Genomic DNA, 12,688 nt, shown 5'->3' with positions numbered 1-12,688 from the left:
TGGTGGTGTTCTATCCAGTACGTGGACCCCACAACGAACGCGCCGAACCGAACGCAGTGTTTTGAGCGCATGAGCGTCGCGTTGCCGGCGTTCTTTGTCGGCAAGTACATTTCGTTGAACTCGGGTTCGCGGTATGTCGACAACGCCGACGTCGTGGCCGGATCAACGATCGGCAACTTGCAGTCGTACCACTACAAGCACCACGAGGTGCAGCCGTTGGCGTCCATCAAGATGGCAACACTGGGCAACCGGACGACGTGGGCGGCATGGATTCCCGAGGTGATTGCGACCGTCGCGCAGACGCCCGTCGACACGAGCGACGCGATCGAAGAGCTGTGTTTTGTCGGTGACGGGTGCTTTGCCGCGTGCTTGAATGAGACAGCGAGCGGTGGGACCACGTTCACGTACAGGCGCGGCGGCGAGTGTGTCGGGACCATCGACTCGGTGGCAATAAGCCTCCACGAGTTGTACGCTGACTTAGCGTGCCTCGGCCTCGGCATGGGCACATCCCACATCCAAGTCACGTATCTCAATTCCGCCGGCGTCCGATCGACGCGTGTCGCGTCACAGGCCGCGTCGCCAATGGCGATCTTGGCGTGCATCGTCGGCGGGCGTGTTCCGAATGGCGACTATTTGCCCTCGAATTTCATCGATATGGTGTCCCGGGGCACGGAAGCGTCTTTGGTTGTCACGTCGTCCAATGGCAGCGAAGCAATCATGCTCAACTGTATCGCGCTCATCTCGCTGCTCGGGTACGTGTACTTTCTGCTTTGGATTGCAATTTTTACGTGGCGCACTCTGCGCTGGGTTGCCGCTTTGGCAAAAACCAACGAAAACGTCGCACAGCTGCGCTTTAGCACCTACCGCGCCAACTTGAGCACGCGTGTTTGGATGCGGGAGCGCTCGACCATGTCGGTCACTGGATTTCTGGGGCTCGTGGCTTGGCACCTCGGTGCGAGCCAATGCAAGTGCGTCTGGCTCAACACGGCATCGGTGGCCGACGACCCGGCGTACGTCTGCAGCATCAACCCAATCGGGCACGTTTCCGAAATCAGTGAAGTCGTTCGGCTGCTGTCGCATGCGTGGGTATTGTTTGCTCTTGCGTTTTTGGATCTCTTTCCGGGCCTCACCGTGCACTTTGCCGGGTACGCGGTCGCTGTCGTGCTGCTGGCCTTGATTCCGTTGTTGCTGTGGGCGATTCCACTGGCGTATATGATGCGTGTGTGGGCCTCGACGCCGTGGCTGCAATGGATGCACAGTCATCTCTTTCTCGCTCTCTTGTGGCTCAGTGTCCTATCGCTCATGCGCAGCCGGTGTTTTGCGCTGTACCGCCGCATGGTCGAGCGCTGCTTGTACTGCGTCGGCTTGCGCCAACAACGAATCGACGCCAAGAGCCCCCTCCGGTCGATTCTCGGCGCGTACTTTTGGACCGACGCGGTCGATGTGTGCGATGACGACACGGCGTATGTCCCGCTGAGCTTGCTCTTGCAGACCAAGGACGTGGCGATGGATCGCATTTGTGACCACGAATACTGGTTGTGCCAAGAAGATTTTGATGCGCGCGATCGGAGCCATACGCTACCCACCACCCATCCCAAGTGGGTCCTCGAGCACCGTGGGTACTATGTGCGGGGCATCAAATAACGTCGCTCGCCCGCTCCATCATATCAAATGGGCAGACCATCACATCATCCAGCTGTCAGATGATCAGACCACCGGTAGCACTCTATCCATTTATCAAATTATCCATTATATATGAACGTGTTCCGCGTTAATTTCGCAACAAAGAGTTCGCATACGTAGTGCTACGCCTGAATGCGTGCGAGTTGGCACCAGAACTTGGTCGTCGGGAGTGAGCTGCGCACGGAGAGATCCATCCCGTGGTGGACCCCACTCGCCGAGCAAATTATCAATTAATCAACTTGTATCATTTCATCATTTTATCAATTTCTGCTGATTATCAATAATTGCATAGATTCACCACCGTGTCATGGCCAAGCGGGCTGCTCTTCCGCCCACAAGATGTTTTGACACTGTACACACCCACAACGTTCTTCAACTGTAATTGTGTACAGGTCGTTGCGTCGATATCCGGTTGGTATATTTCAACATAAAAGGACTATAAAAAAGTGTCTACGTGGAAACGAATGTGTCATGTCGCAACGCACACATAGTATTCGAGTTGCGTGAGGACCCAGTCGGGGTGCGATCGTGGCTTTTTGGATACGTCATCACGATCGGGGTCGACGCCGTAGGTATAGTACGTGTGATCGGCAATATTCTCCAACATGATGCCCTTGGTCTTCAAGAGCACGCTCATTGGCACATACACCACGTCTTCTGGTTGGAAGAGCGCCACAGGGGTCCAAAAATGCGTGCCAATCAACGTTCGAAACGGGCTTTGGCGGTCGATCGACTGTTTGCGCATGCCGATTCGGTAGAGACACCAGTCGACGAAGCGCCTGTACGGCAACGCGAGACGGCTGCGCATGAGGGCGCACACTGCGAGCCAAAAGAGAATCAAAAAGAGCTGGCTGTGCATCCACGCCAGCCAGCTCCATTGGGCACGGAGTTGCCAGAGCTCGGCGATCACGTAGGCCCAAAAGGCCAGCGGCACGAGGCTCAGCAAGATCACGGCGGTCGCATACCCCTTTATATTGGAGCCAATACCGGGCATGAGGTCCATGTAGACAAGCGCGAAGAAGACCCACGCGTACGAGAGGAGGCGGATCCACTCGCTGAAATTGCCAAAGTGGCCAGCGGGATCGTTGGTGCAGCCGTAAATCGGATCGATGCGAACGTCATGCGACGGCTTCCAGTTACAATGGCAGTCGCTCGCACCAACGTGCCATGCGACGAGCCCAAGGAAGCCCGTGATGCGCATCGAGTTGCGGTGGATCATCCACACGACGCTACTTACAGTGCACTTGGCCATCGAGAAGCGCAGTTGCATTTTGTTTTCAGTGGGCGGAAGCCGCTGGATCCACGCACTTGTTTTACCAAGTAGAGAACGATCCAAAGCAGATAGAAAACGTACCCGAGCAGCGAGATGAGCGCGATAAAGTTGAGCATGATCGCTTCGCTGCCATTGGACGACGTGACAACTAAAGACGCTTCCGTGCCCCGGGACACCATATCGATGAAATTCGAGGGCAAATAGTCGCCATTCGGAACACGCCCGCCGACGATGCACGCCAAGATCGCCATTGGCGACGCGGCCTGTGACGCGACACGCGTCGATCGGACACCGGTGCTGCCAATGTACGTTACTTGAACGTGGGCCGTGCCAGTGCCAAGACCAAGGCACGCTAAGTCAGCGTACAGCTCGTTAAGCGATACGGTAATGGTATCAATCGTCCCGACACACTCGCCGCCGCGCCTGTACGTGAACGTGGTCCCACCGCTCGCTGTTTCATTCAAGCACGCGGCAAAGCACCCGTCACCGACAAAACACAGCTCTTCGATCGCGTCGCTCGTGTCGACGGGCGTCTGCGCGACGGTCGCAATCACCTCGGGAATCCATGCCGCCCACGTCGTACGGTTGCCCAGCGTTGCTAGCTTGATGGACGCCAACGGCTGCACCTCGTGGTGCTTGTAGTGGTACGACTGCAAGTTGCCGATCGTTGATCCGGCCACGACGTCGGCGTTGTCCACATACCGCGAACCCGAGTTCAAAGAAATGTACTTGCCGACAAAGAATGCCGGCAACGCGACGCTCATGCGCTCGAAACACTGCGTTCGGTTCGGCGCGTTCGTTGTTGGGTCCACGTACTGGATGGAACACCACCACGCCGTCTCGCGCGGCGCAAAGATCGAGTTGATGTAGCCGCTGCCACCGAGCAGTGTCGCAAAGAGATCGCGTCCGCTGATCTCGTAGGTGGCGGCGCCCGAGCTCTGCCCCGAAATGTCGATGAAGCCATCGAGAAATGTCGTTGGCGCAAACAACTGCTTGGTCCCCGCAATGTTGGCCAAACTCAAGTTGTACGTCGATGCCAGCTCTTTGGCGAGTGCGACGACACCGGCCGCCGGCGTCATTGCTGATGCGATCAACGTCGCCCGCCGCGCCAAGCACGAGAGAGATGCGGAAACAACTGCGCGCGCCACATGGCCAAGGCGGCGGCGTCGCTTGGGGATGTGAGCGGGTTGAGCGACGACTTGAATTGGACGTTCACAAACGTCTCGAGGGACATGCCTTTGAGGCACAACACGGCCTCGGCCACGTCCTGGAGACTCCCAAACGAAGTGGTTGGCGGGACGTAGCTGCGGATGAGCTCGGTGCCCCAGAGATTAAAGCCGCTGGCCGTGAACGCGGACAGTGCAGCGTTGAAAGCGGCGACTTCGGCGGCGCCGTCGAGCGACCGACGCAGCGGTCGTCCGTCGAGGTCCATCTGGTACACGGTCTCGGTGCCAGCGTACGAGCCGGCCCAGGTTCCGATCGAGCGCGGAAGGATCTTGAAGTCCAGAAAGACGTTGAGGTAGCGTGTCGCAGTGAAGGGCGTTGCGAGCGGAATGCCGGCGGTGGTGTAGAGCTGCGTGAGAAACTTGCCGTTGAGCACCGTGTCCCAGTGGAGGTTCACGATCGTCGTTGTCGTTGTGGGCACAAAGCCGTAGCGCGAGAGGAACCACGCTTTGAGCGGCGCGGCGGCGTTCCAGAGGCAGCCAATGACAAAGCAAAACCGGACAACGTGCTGCCATTTGGTGAGGCGGGCGAGCGTTGGAGCAGCAATCGTCGGAGACTCCGTGACGGGTTGGACGGCGGGGGTGTTGCTGAAGCGCGACGAGCGCACTGCATACGTCGTACCCGACGGCATGATGGCAGCCGGGTCTGGCCAATGTGTTGAACTGAAGAGTTGATGTCCTGTCTATTTGTAGCCAGGTCGTTGGTGAAACTGCTGCTATAAAGAGGACCATTGGCGTGTTTATGAGTCGGTGTCGTAAATAGACTCGAAAGATAATATGTCTCTTGCGACGCAAGGTGCCGATGATGATGATCATCACACGCCATCCGAGCTGGTGCCGTGTACTCGGACTCGTTGCCACGTAACACGAGTAGCGGCGTCAAGAAACAGCGAGAGAACGCGCCTGCGTTTTATTGTACTAGTTGATGGTATGTTGTAGAGCACTCGGCGGGTTGGCACTTTTCATTGTGGCATATGCCGTTAATAGGCTTATTTAATGTGTATATACGGTTATAAGTGGCGATGCCATAATTAACAACATGGTCCAGTTCTCGTGCTGTACCGCTCGCTTGGCAATACGGCATAGCGCAACGTACTCTCCAAAGTGTATTTTATCTGCATGCCAAGCCGATTTCGTTCCAAACTTGATTGGGGCGTCGAGAGTGGCCAACCGTCGAGGAGAGCCCGAGCACCGGAAAGCATTGCCTGTGATTGGCCAAAAATAATTATATTCTAGCCAATAAAATATACCCACCGCTGCTGTGCTGGAACTATGAGCATTCTTTTACTCGTACTAACTAGGCACTACAGCGCACTTCACCGCGTGCTCTCCAGTTATGCACGTCGTTGAATGATCACGTAACCTGACGCTGCGCGTTGAACGAGAACCGCTTTTATACGTATTCCATCGACACATCTGACGCGACGGCCAGACCATGCTCCAAGAATGCACCAAATCCTGCTCTACGTTGATGCCCATCTGTGTTGGTGCTGTGTAGACTTCAGTAAACACATACGAGTAGTAACTGCGATACAATGGATTTTACGCTAGTCGAGGCGCAAAAACTCTCGCGCAAGTGGGCTTCAGGGTTGTGGTTGTAGGCCACAAACTGCTTTGGGAGCAAATGGAGCTCGAGCTGCTTCTTCGCCGCCGCTCGGAGCAGCAGCCCGCTCGCCGTGCGTGGCAGCGAAGCCGGTGCGACAAGGATCGCTTTCATGTGCGCGACGCCGTGGTCGGCCGTGAGGTGGCGAAAAATGGCTTTGGCGATCGCGCCCAGCGTCGCCTTGCCGTCGTTCGATGGCCAGACGTCGTCGAGCTCGGCGACGACGACGATCGTGTCGGCGAACCCAAAAGCAAAGACACCGTCGTACGAGATGTGTGCGGACGCCGCCTCGACGCTGCGCTCGATCGCCGGGAGACGGAGGCGCCGGCCATCGACAATTGCAATCTCGTCGCGCCGGGCGTAAAAAAAGAGCTCGCCGTTGTGGAGAAACCCCGTATCCGACGTCCGGTAGTAGTGTGCAGCGTCGGTTGCCAGCGTCGCCTGGAACTGGCGCCGGGTACGGTCCCACTGCTGCCAGTAGCCGTCGCCGACGCCGTCGCTGCGAACCCAGATCTCGCCGACGTAGCCTTCGGGCAGCGCTTTCCGCGCCGTCGTGTCGACGATGCACAGCGCAACTCCGGGAAAGGGGCGTCCGCAGGCCATGAGCAGTTGCGTGCCAGAGCCCGAGACCCGGCGTGGGTCGTCCGCGCGCAGCAACTGGACCCGGCCTTCCGTTTCCAATAGGTGCTTGTCGACAAGGAGACTTCGAGGTGCGCTTCGGTCGTTTGCGTCGTAGCCGCAGAGCAACGTCGTTGTTTCGGCAGTCCCATACGCGCCTAGATAGCAGCAGTATTTGTACAGGATTGCGGGATACCAGAGACCACGTACAGTGCAGTTGGTGTGGGCGAAAGCCGGCGACGGCAAACCGCTTGGCAAATTGCTTGAGGCAGTCGCCGCGAATTGCATCGCCGATGACAAGCGCATGTCGCAGTGCGCTGAGATCGATGCCGGCAGCGACTGCGTCCGGCGTCTTGGTGGCGGCCGCGCGATACCCCGAGTTGGGCGCACACGTCATGGACGCCTTGTACTTGGAACAGAGCGCCATCCAAAGCGACGGCGTCTTGAAAAACCCGGCGGGTGGCATCTGCACCGAGCGCGCACCTGCATACACCGGTGCGAGGTTAAAGCCGACGAGGCCGTTGCTGTCGCATGGCGGCAACCACGAGAGGACCGTGTCGCCCTCTTGCGCGGTTGCCCACCTTTTCGCTTGCGCGAGAAGGTTGCCGTGCGTCACAACGACCGGCTTGGCGTCGCCCGTGACCCCCGACGTGTACTGGAGATACGCTACGTCGCGGTCCGACACACTGGTATAGTAGGTGGCATGGAACGTCGGCTTGGAGAGAATCGACTGGGTGGTGTCGGTGCAGATCCAGTGCAAGTGTTTCGGCCACTCGACGCCCCGCCGGGTGCGCAGTCGCGCCGAGAGCGTACTGCGTTGACTCTGCCGCCGGTACAACGTGTTGGTCAAGACGAGCGACGCGCCAGTCTCGTCGACCATGCGCTGAAACCGAACAATGTCCCGGGACAAGAAGTGCGGGTCTGGCGGGTGCACGGCGCAGGCGATCGCGCCGGCGTAGAGACACCCCCAGAACGCTACGGTAAAGTCGGCACCGGGCGGGAAGCAGAGCAGGACGCGGTCACCCGGTGTGAACGACGACGTCTTGGACTGGTGCTGGAGGACGCTGGCGATGCGCCGGGCTTCAGCGTCGACATTGGCGTAAGTGAGCGACCGGACTTCGTTGCCGTCGTCGTCGACAAAGAGGTAGCAGACGCGGTCCGGTGTCTGGATGGCCCGTTGACGGAGATATGCGAGGATCGTCGCGTCGGTCGTCGAGGAATGCGTGTGGCGGGGCAGAGCCATGGTTTCGTGGATCGAGGTCGTATCAAGGACTGTCGACGGCGCGTCGCGCACCGGCGAGCGAAGTGCGACGGCCTGGCACTCGGGACTCGGCGGCGGGCTCCCGTCGGTATACGTCAAAACAACTGGCGCGTCGCACCGTGTCGGCGGCGACGGCGGGCGCTGGCAGGCTGACGACGCTGCTACCGGTCGGGGCAGGCTCGATGGCGGCGACGTGATCATGTTGAGGTCTGGCTGCCAAGTGCAATCTCAGGAAATGGTCGCGACGATCGTGGTTGCCGCGCTTGCGTGGGGCCGCGACAGCTGTCATCGTGTGTAGCACGATGACACGGGCGCGTCACGCCTCGCTGGCCCTTGATGCACGCTATATTTTAATTCAACGAATCTTTCTATATGGTCCTTTTGTATGGACATCCAGCATTTGTAATTGTATTGCATGGCCCGACAAATAAAATTTGAAAGGCGTCCGATGAGTTGTTGGCGCGGCGACACCAAATTGCAGTGGCAGAAGAGCTCATTGCAAGAGCTTGTCCAGCGACGTGGCTTGAGCCTCATGGGCAACTAGTAAACTGTGTACGACTTGGTCGAGCTCTATTAGAGTCGCCTCCGGTAGCCTCGCTCCCATGCATGATTGCGATGCAGCTCGTACTGCCGAGTCGGGCGCATACTGTCTGGTCCTGAGATCGACGATCGCCGGCACTTCAGATATTTGGAGCAAGACCAAAAAAACAGTGTGGTTATGTCTTTGAGAATCCCAGTCTGCTCCGTGCTTCGTACTTGTGTACTGCTGCTCTGGTCAAAGGACTTTCCTTGGCGCCACCAACGACAGACACACTCTTGTCAAACCGAGCGATCAATAGCATACTGTACAGCGCCCAAAAACGAATCGCTCAATGTGGCCACTTGGTCATAGATGTTGACATATACTAGTATGTCGACGCCGTACTTGCGGTAGGCTGGATGCATCAAGTTGTGCTCGTTCCATCGAGAATTATAAGTGTTTCAATGTCTCTTCCTCGACCGCTACCTCGCACACCGTCCTACTTCCTCCTCGTCCTGATCGTCCCATGAAACAAAAGACTCGACACACTTGCAATTCTTACGCTCCGAGCCGCAGCTCGTGCTCAAAACTGCGAAAGTCGTCGTCCATTTGATCGGCATCCCAATCCGTGTAATCGTCCTCGTCCGGCTGCCGCACGAGGACGCCAAAGCGCAAGATATCGTCGTCGGCGCCGACGACGCCCGTCATTTCCTGGAGGTAGCTCGCCTTGTCGTGCCGCATCGCGACCTTGGCTTCGGCGATCGCCCGGCGGACGCGGTCGAACTGTGGAGCATCCAGCCGGCCAAGGAGTCGGACGACGTCTTTATGGCCTTTGGTCGCAGCCCACAGCACCGCCTTGTACGTAAACCCTTCGAATCGATGGCGCGACAGGAAAGCCACGATCTCGAGGTGGCCCGACGACGCTGCCCAATCGATCGCGCGCGTTGTACAGCCCTCGCTCCGGTGGCGGTGCAGGTACTCGACCATGGTCGCATGGCCGCGGTGGGCCGCGCGGTCCATCCCATGGGTCGTGCCGCCTTCGCGCCGGTGTCGATGGAGAAACTGGACCACGTCCAAATGGTTGTTGAACGCAGCGCCGTCGAGCGCGGCCGGCGAGCAGCCTTCGTGGCGGTGGGTGTGCAGAAACTGAACGATGCGCAGATGCCCGTGGCGCGCGGCGCCGTCCATGGCCGCGACGCTACACCCGTCGCTACGCTTCATATGCAGAAAGGTCACAATGTCGTCGTGGCCACAGGCGGCGGCGACGTCCATGGCCGCCGGCGAGAAGGCAAGCCCGAGACGGTGCAGTGTCTCAACGGCGCTGAGCTTGCCCGAGCGCACGGCGATCTCGACAATGTGCGGCGAGTGCCCTTCACTTCGATGCGCTTGAAGAAACGTCAGGACGTCGTCGTGGCCCTGGAGCAAGGAGGCATCGAACGCATCGCTCGTGCAGCCTTCGGTTCGATGGGCATGGAGCCACGTCACGACGTCGAGGTGCCCGGCCGCTGCTGCCTTGTCCATGGCCGCGGCCGTACAATGGCTGCTCCCGGCGGCGTGCAGCACTTCCAGCACGTCAAGGTAGCCTTCGCCCGCGACGTAATCCAGTAGCGCGTCGTATGTGGCGGGCGCATACGCGAGCTTGGCAAGGTCGACGCCGAGGTCCGAGCCGGCGTACGCTAAGAGCCTGGCGTGGCCACCGATGGCCGCGACAAGCGCGAGTGCAATCGGTGACGATACGTACGGCGCAAGGTCGTCGATCCAGCAGTTGCGCAGCGCAATGTCATCGAGCGTCTGCGTCGGGATGTCCTCGGCCGGCTCTCGCCACGGGTCGAAGCGGTCGTAGGCGTTGACAAACGGGTACTCGCGACGTACTGGGCCGTACAGACGCTCGTAGCGCGACCGCATCGGCTTGGAGCGGATCATGGCGTGCACGCGCACGTGGCGCATGCCAAAGGCGTTGGGCAGCGACGCGAGGTCGCCGGGCCACTCGCGGGCGTAGGCCTCGGCGATGACGGCGCGCTCAGCGATCGGGCTGTCGAGCGTGAGGCGGCCGTTGAGGTACTGCGTGAGCGGCCCGGCGTACGCGAGGATGTCGTCCTGGAAGGTCGAGTCGACAGAGTCCCACAAACCAACACTCATCGCCTTGGTGTGGCTTGCCTGTCTGCTAATTCGGACCGGAACAGAATTTGAATTCGAATGATGCTATGAGATTCTGTTTGGCGTCCAAATAGGATTTCAAACACTGGATGGTGCACTGGCTCGAAAGAAAGAGGGCTAGAGTGTACATGGGAAAGCCCGACGCTGGCCGCTCGGCAAGTCGAAACGCTGGATTCCATGTCGGTGCATGCATGGGGCGTCGCGTGCTCTCGCTACGGGTGCGGCTCGACGCCTTGGCCACAGGATCTTGATTGACCTCTGTCATTCCATACTCTGTATTTTTATATTGCACGAGTATCGATTATAAGAGGTTATTTAGCTGAATGCATGCATGCACCCTGGATGCATGGAGAGATGGGCCAATCAAACGCGCGCCACAGAAAAGTTTCCGCCAATCCTGTGGCGGCGTGCGGATCCAGCACAGAAGAAGTCGTTTGCTGCAACGAAGTCCAGCAAGCCCAACGACCGGAATGTCCAACGACATTCTATTCCAACTCTCGTTGCGTCTAGATGCATGTAGAGGACAGAGCAGAGCATGTACTAGTACAATAGATGCGGGTGCATCATGCGGGTCTGGATCCCTCACTGAGCTCCACGACATTGTCCCTCGATGGCTGTAGCCTGGATTGTTGCAGGACTCGATGGTTTGTCACGAGTTTGTCACCAGCAATGGCTTGAACACAACGTACACCAAGGTGTCCATTGCAAGCGAGCTACTAGTAGTCATGCATAGTGCGGTTGTAGAGTGGATGTACTGAGTACGTAGCAGGTGCAACGCGCGACAAGGTGACCGACTAACTGGCGCCGTGCTTCCATCAGTGTCCATCTTGCGAGGGTACGCACAGTGTACTTTCAGTTGCATCTTGCATCTTGCATGCTTCAAGGACCGAACGACGACGGTACTCTCAGCGAGTCTTTTGCGGTGGCATTTCATTGTCGTTCGATGTTGTGTTGTCCTCAGGTCACAACCCCCTTCAAAATTGGATTCCACCAGCGACATGTCGCCTGTCTAAATTCCTACATCCAGTACCGTTTCCGCTCCTGGAACAGATTGTTCACCTGCCACGACGGCACATTGTACTTGGATAGGCGAATTCCATGGGAATCACACCTTTGACCGGCCATCCGTCACCACCATCAAGAGGATGGGCATTCCGAGCCCGGTGCAGACTGAATTGCAGTCTACAATTTACCGCGCACCAAGCATGAGTCCGCACACTGTCACGTCGCCAGCTCGAAGCCCGCTGCCTTGCAGCCACGCTCTCTATGACGCCAAGGCGTCGCCCACGACACAAGGCTCCAGCACGAGCAGTAGCCTCACCACAACAGCGCGCGCCGAAGCCACGATCCTCGACATCCTCCGTCGACGGGCCATCCAGACACCCGACCGCGTCTGCTACATCTTTGTCGACGACGACGGCAACGAAGTCCAGTCGCTCACGTACGCCAATGTCGACGCTGAAGCCCGGCGCATCGCCAGCGTCCTCCAGCACCAGTCCAAGACGTCGCCGTTCACACCGGGTGACCGCGTCCTGCTCTGCTTCCCGCCCGGTGCCGACTTTACATTGGCATTCTGGGGATGTCTCTACGCTGGCGCGATCGCCTGCGCCGTGTACCCGCCGCACCCGCTCTTCTTGTCCCGGGATCTCGTTCGGTTTCGGCGCATGGTTGACGAGACCGGCGCCAAGCTCGTCTTGACCAACACGTCGTACCGGCGGCAGAGTCAGCTTGGTACGATCTCGGCGCGATTGCGCCACCAACGCGGCATCGAGTGGCCGTCGCATCTGCACTGGTTCTGCACCGAGAAGGCGTCGGCGTCGACACCCGAATTTGACGCGTCGCACTACATCCACGTGGCGCCAAGCGACATTGCGTTTCTCCAGTACACGTCGGGCACGACGGCGGACCCGAAGGCCGTCGTGATCTCCCACCGCAACGTCTTTGCTCAAATCAATCTCTGGACGCACATTAGCGAGAAGGACACGATGGTGTCGTGGCTGCCACCGTACCACGACAACGGTCTCGTCGGCTTCAACCTCGCACCCATCTTTTCCGGGAGCACGTCGATCCAGCTCTCGCCCCTTGGCTTTATCAAGAACCCGACGCTCTGGATGCAGCTCTGTTCCAAGTACAAGGCCGCGTTCACTTGCGCCCCCAACTTTGCCTACGTCCTCGCGGCCAAGAAGACGTCCGATGCCGTCGCTGCGCGCTTGGATCTGAGCCACTTGCACCATGCTACATGCGGCGCCGAGCCCATCCGCGGTGACTACCTCAAGCTTTTCGCCAAAAAGTTTTACGCCGCAGGCTTTCGCCCGCACCAATTCAACTGTACGTCCTCCTTCTAACGTGA

The 12,688-nt window shown here is 58.6% G+C and overlaps 3 protein-coding genes across 3 annotated transcripts; all 3 read right to left on the bottom strand.

The window, feature by feature from the left end:
• Positions 1-2,152: 2,152 nt before the first annotated feature.
• Positions 2,153-4,811, bottom strand: SPRG_21269 (hypothetical protein; the record flags this gene model as incomplete). The annotated part of the gene is made up of 3 exons (XM_012352315.1): positions 2,153-2,990; positions 3,038-4,037; positions 4,073-4,811. The coding sequence occupies 3 exons, from the start codon at positions 4,809-4,811 to the stop codon at positions 2,153-2,155; spliced, it is 2,577 nt and encodes an 858-aa protein (XP_012207705.1).
• Positions 4,812-5,533: 722 nt separating this feature from the next.
• SPRG_13280 (hypothetical protein) lies at positions 5,534-7,862 on the bottom strand (the record flags this gene model as incomplete). The annotated part of the gene is made up of 3 exons (XM_012352295.1): positions 5,534-5,569; positions 5,726-6,558; positions 6,611-7,862. 3 exons carry the CDS (start codon positions 7,860-7,862, stop codon positions 5,534-5,536), a joined length of 2,121 nt encoding a protein of 706 aa, XP_012207685.1.
• An 821-nt stretch (positions 7,863-8,683) lies between these two features.
• SPRG_13279 (hypothetical protein) lies at positions 8,684-10,320 on the bottom strand (the record flags this gene model as incomplete). Its single annotated transcript, XM_012352294.1, has 2 exons — positions 8,684-9,865; positions 9,923-10,320. The coding sequence occupies 2 exons, from the start codon at positions 10,318-10,320 to the stop codon at positions 8,740-8,742; spliced, it is 1,524 nt and encodes a 507-aa protein (XP_012207684.1). The 3' UTR covers positions 8,684-8,739.
• Positions 10,321-12,688: the final 2,368 nt, after the last annotated feature.

This window comes from Saprolegnia parasitica (genome assembly GCF_000151545.1).
Source record: "Saprolegnia parasitica CBS 223.65 unplaced genomic scaffold supercont2.96, whole genome shotgun sequence".
NCBI lineage: Eukaryota > Oomycota > Saprolegniomycetes > Saprolegniales > Saprolegniaceae > Saprolegnia > Saprolegnia parasitica.
This window is presented reverse-complemented; position numbering and strand designations above follow the sequence as displayed.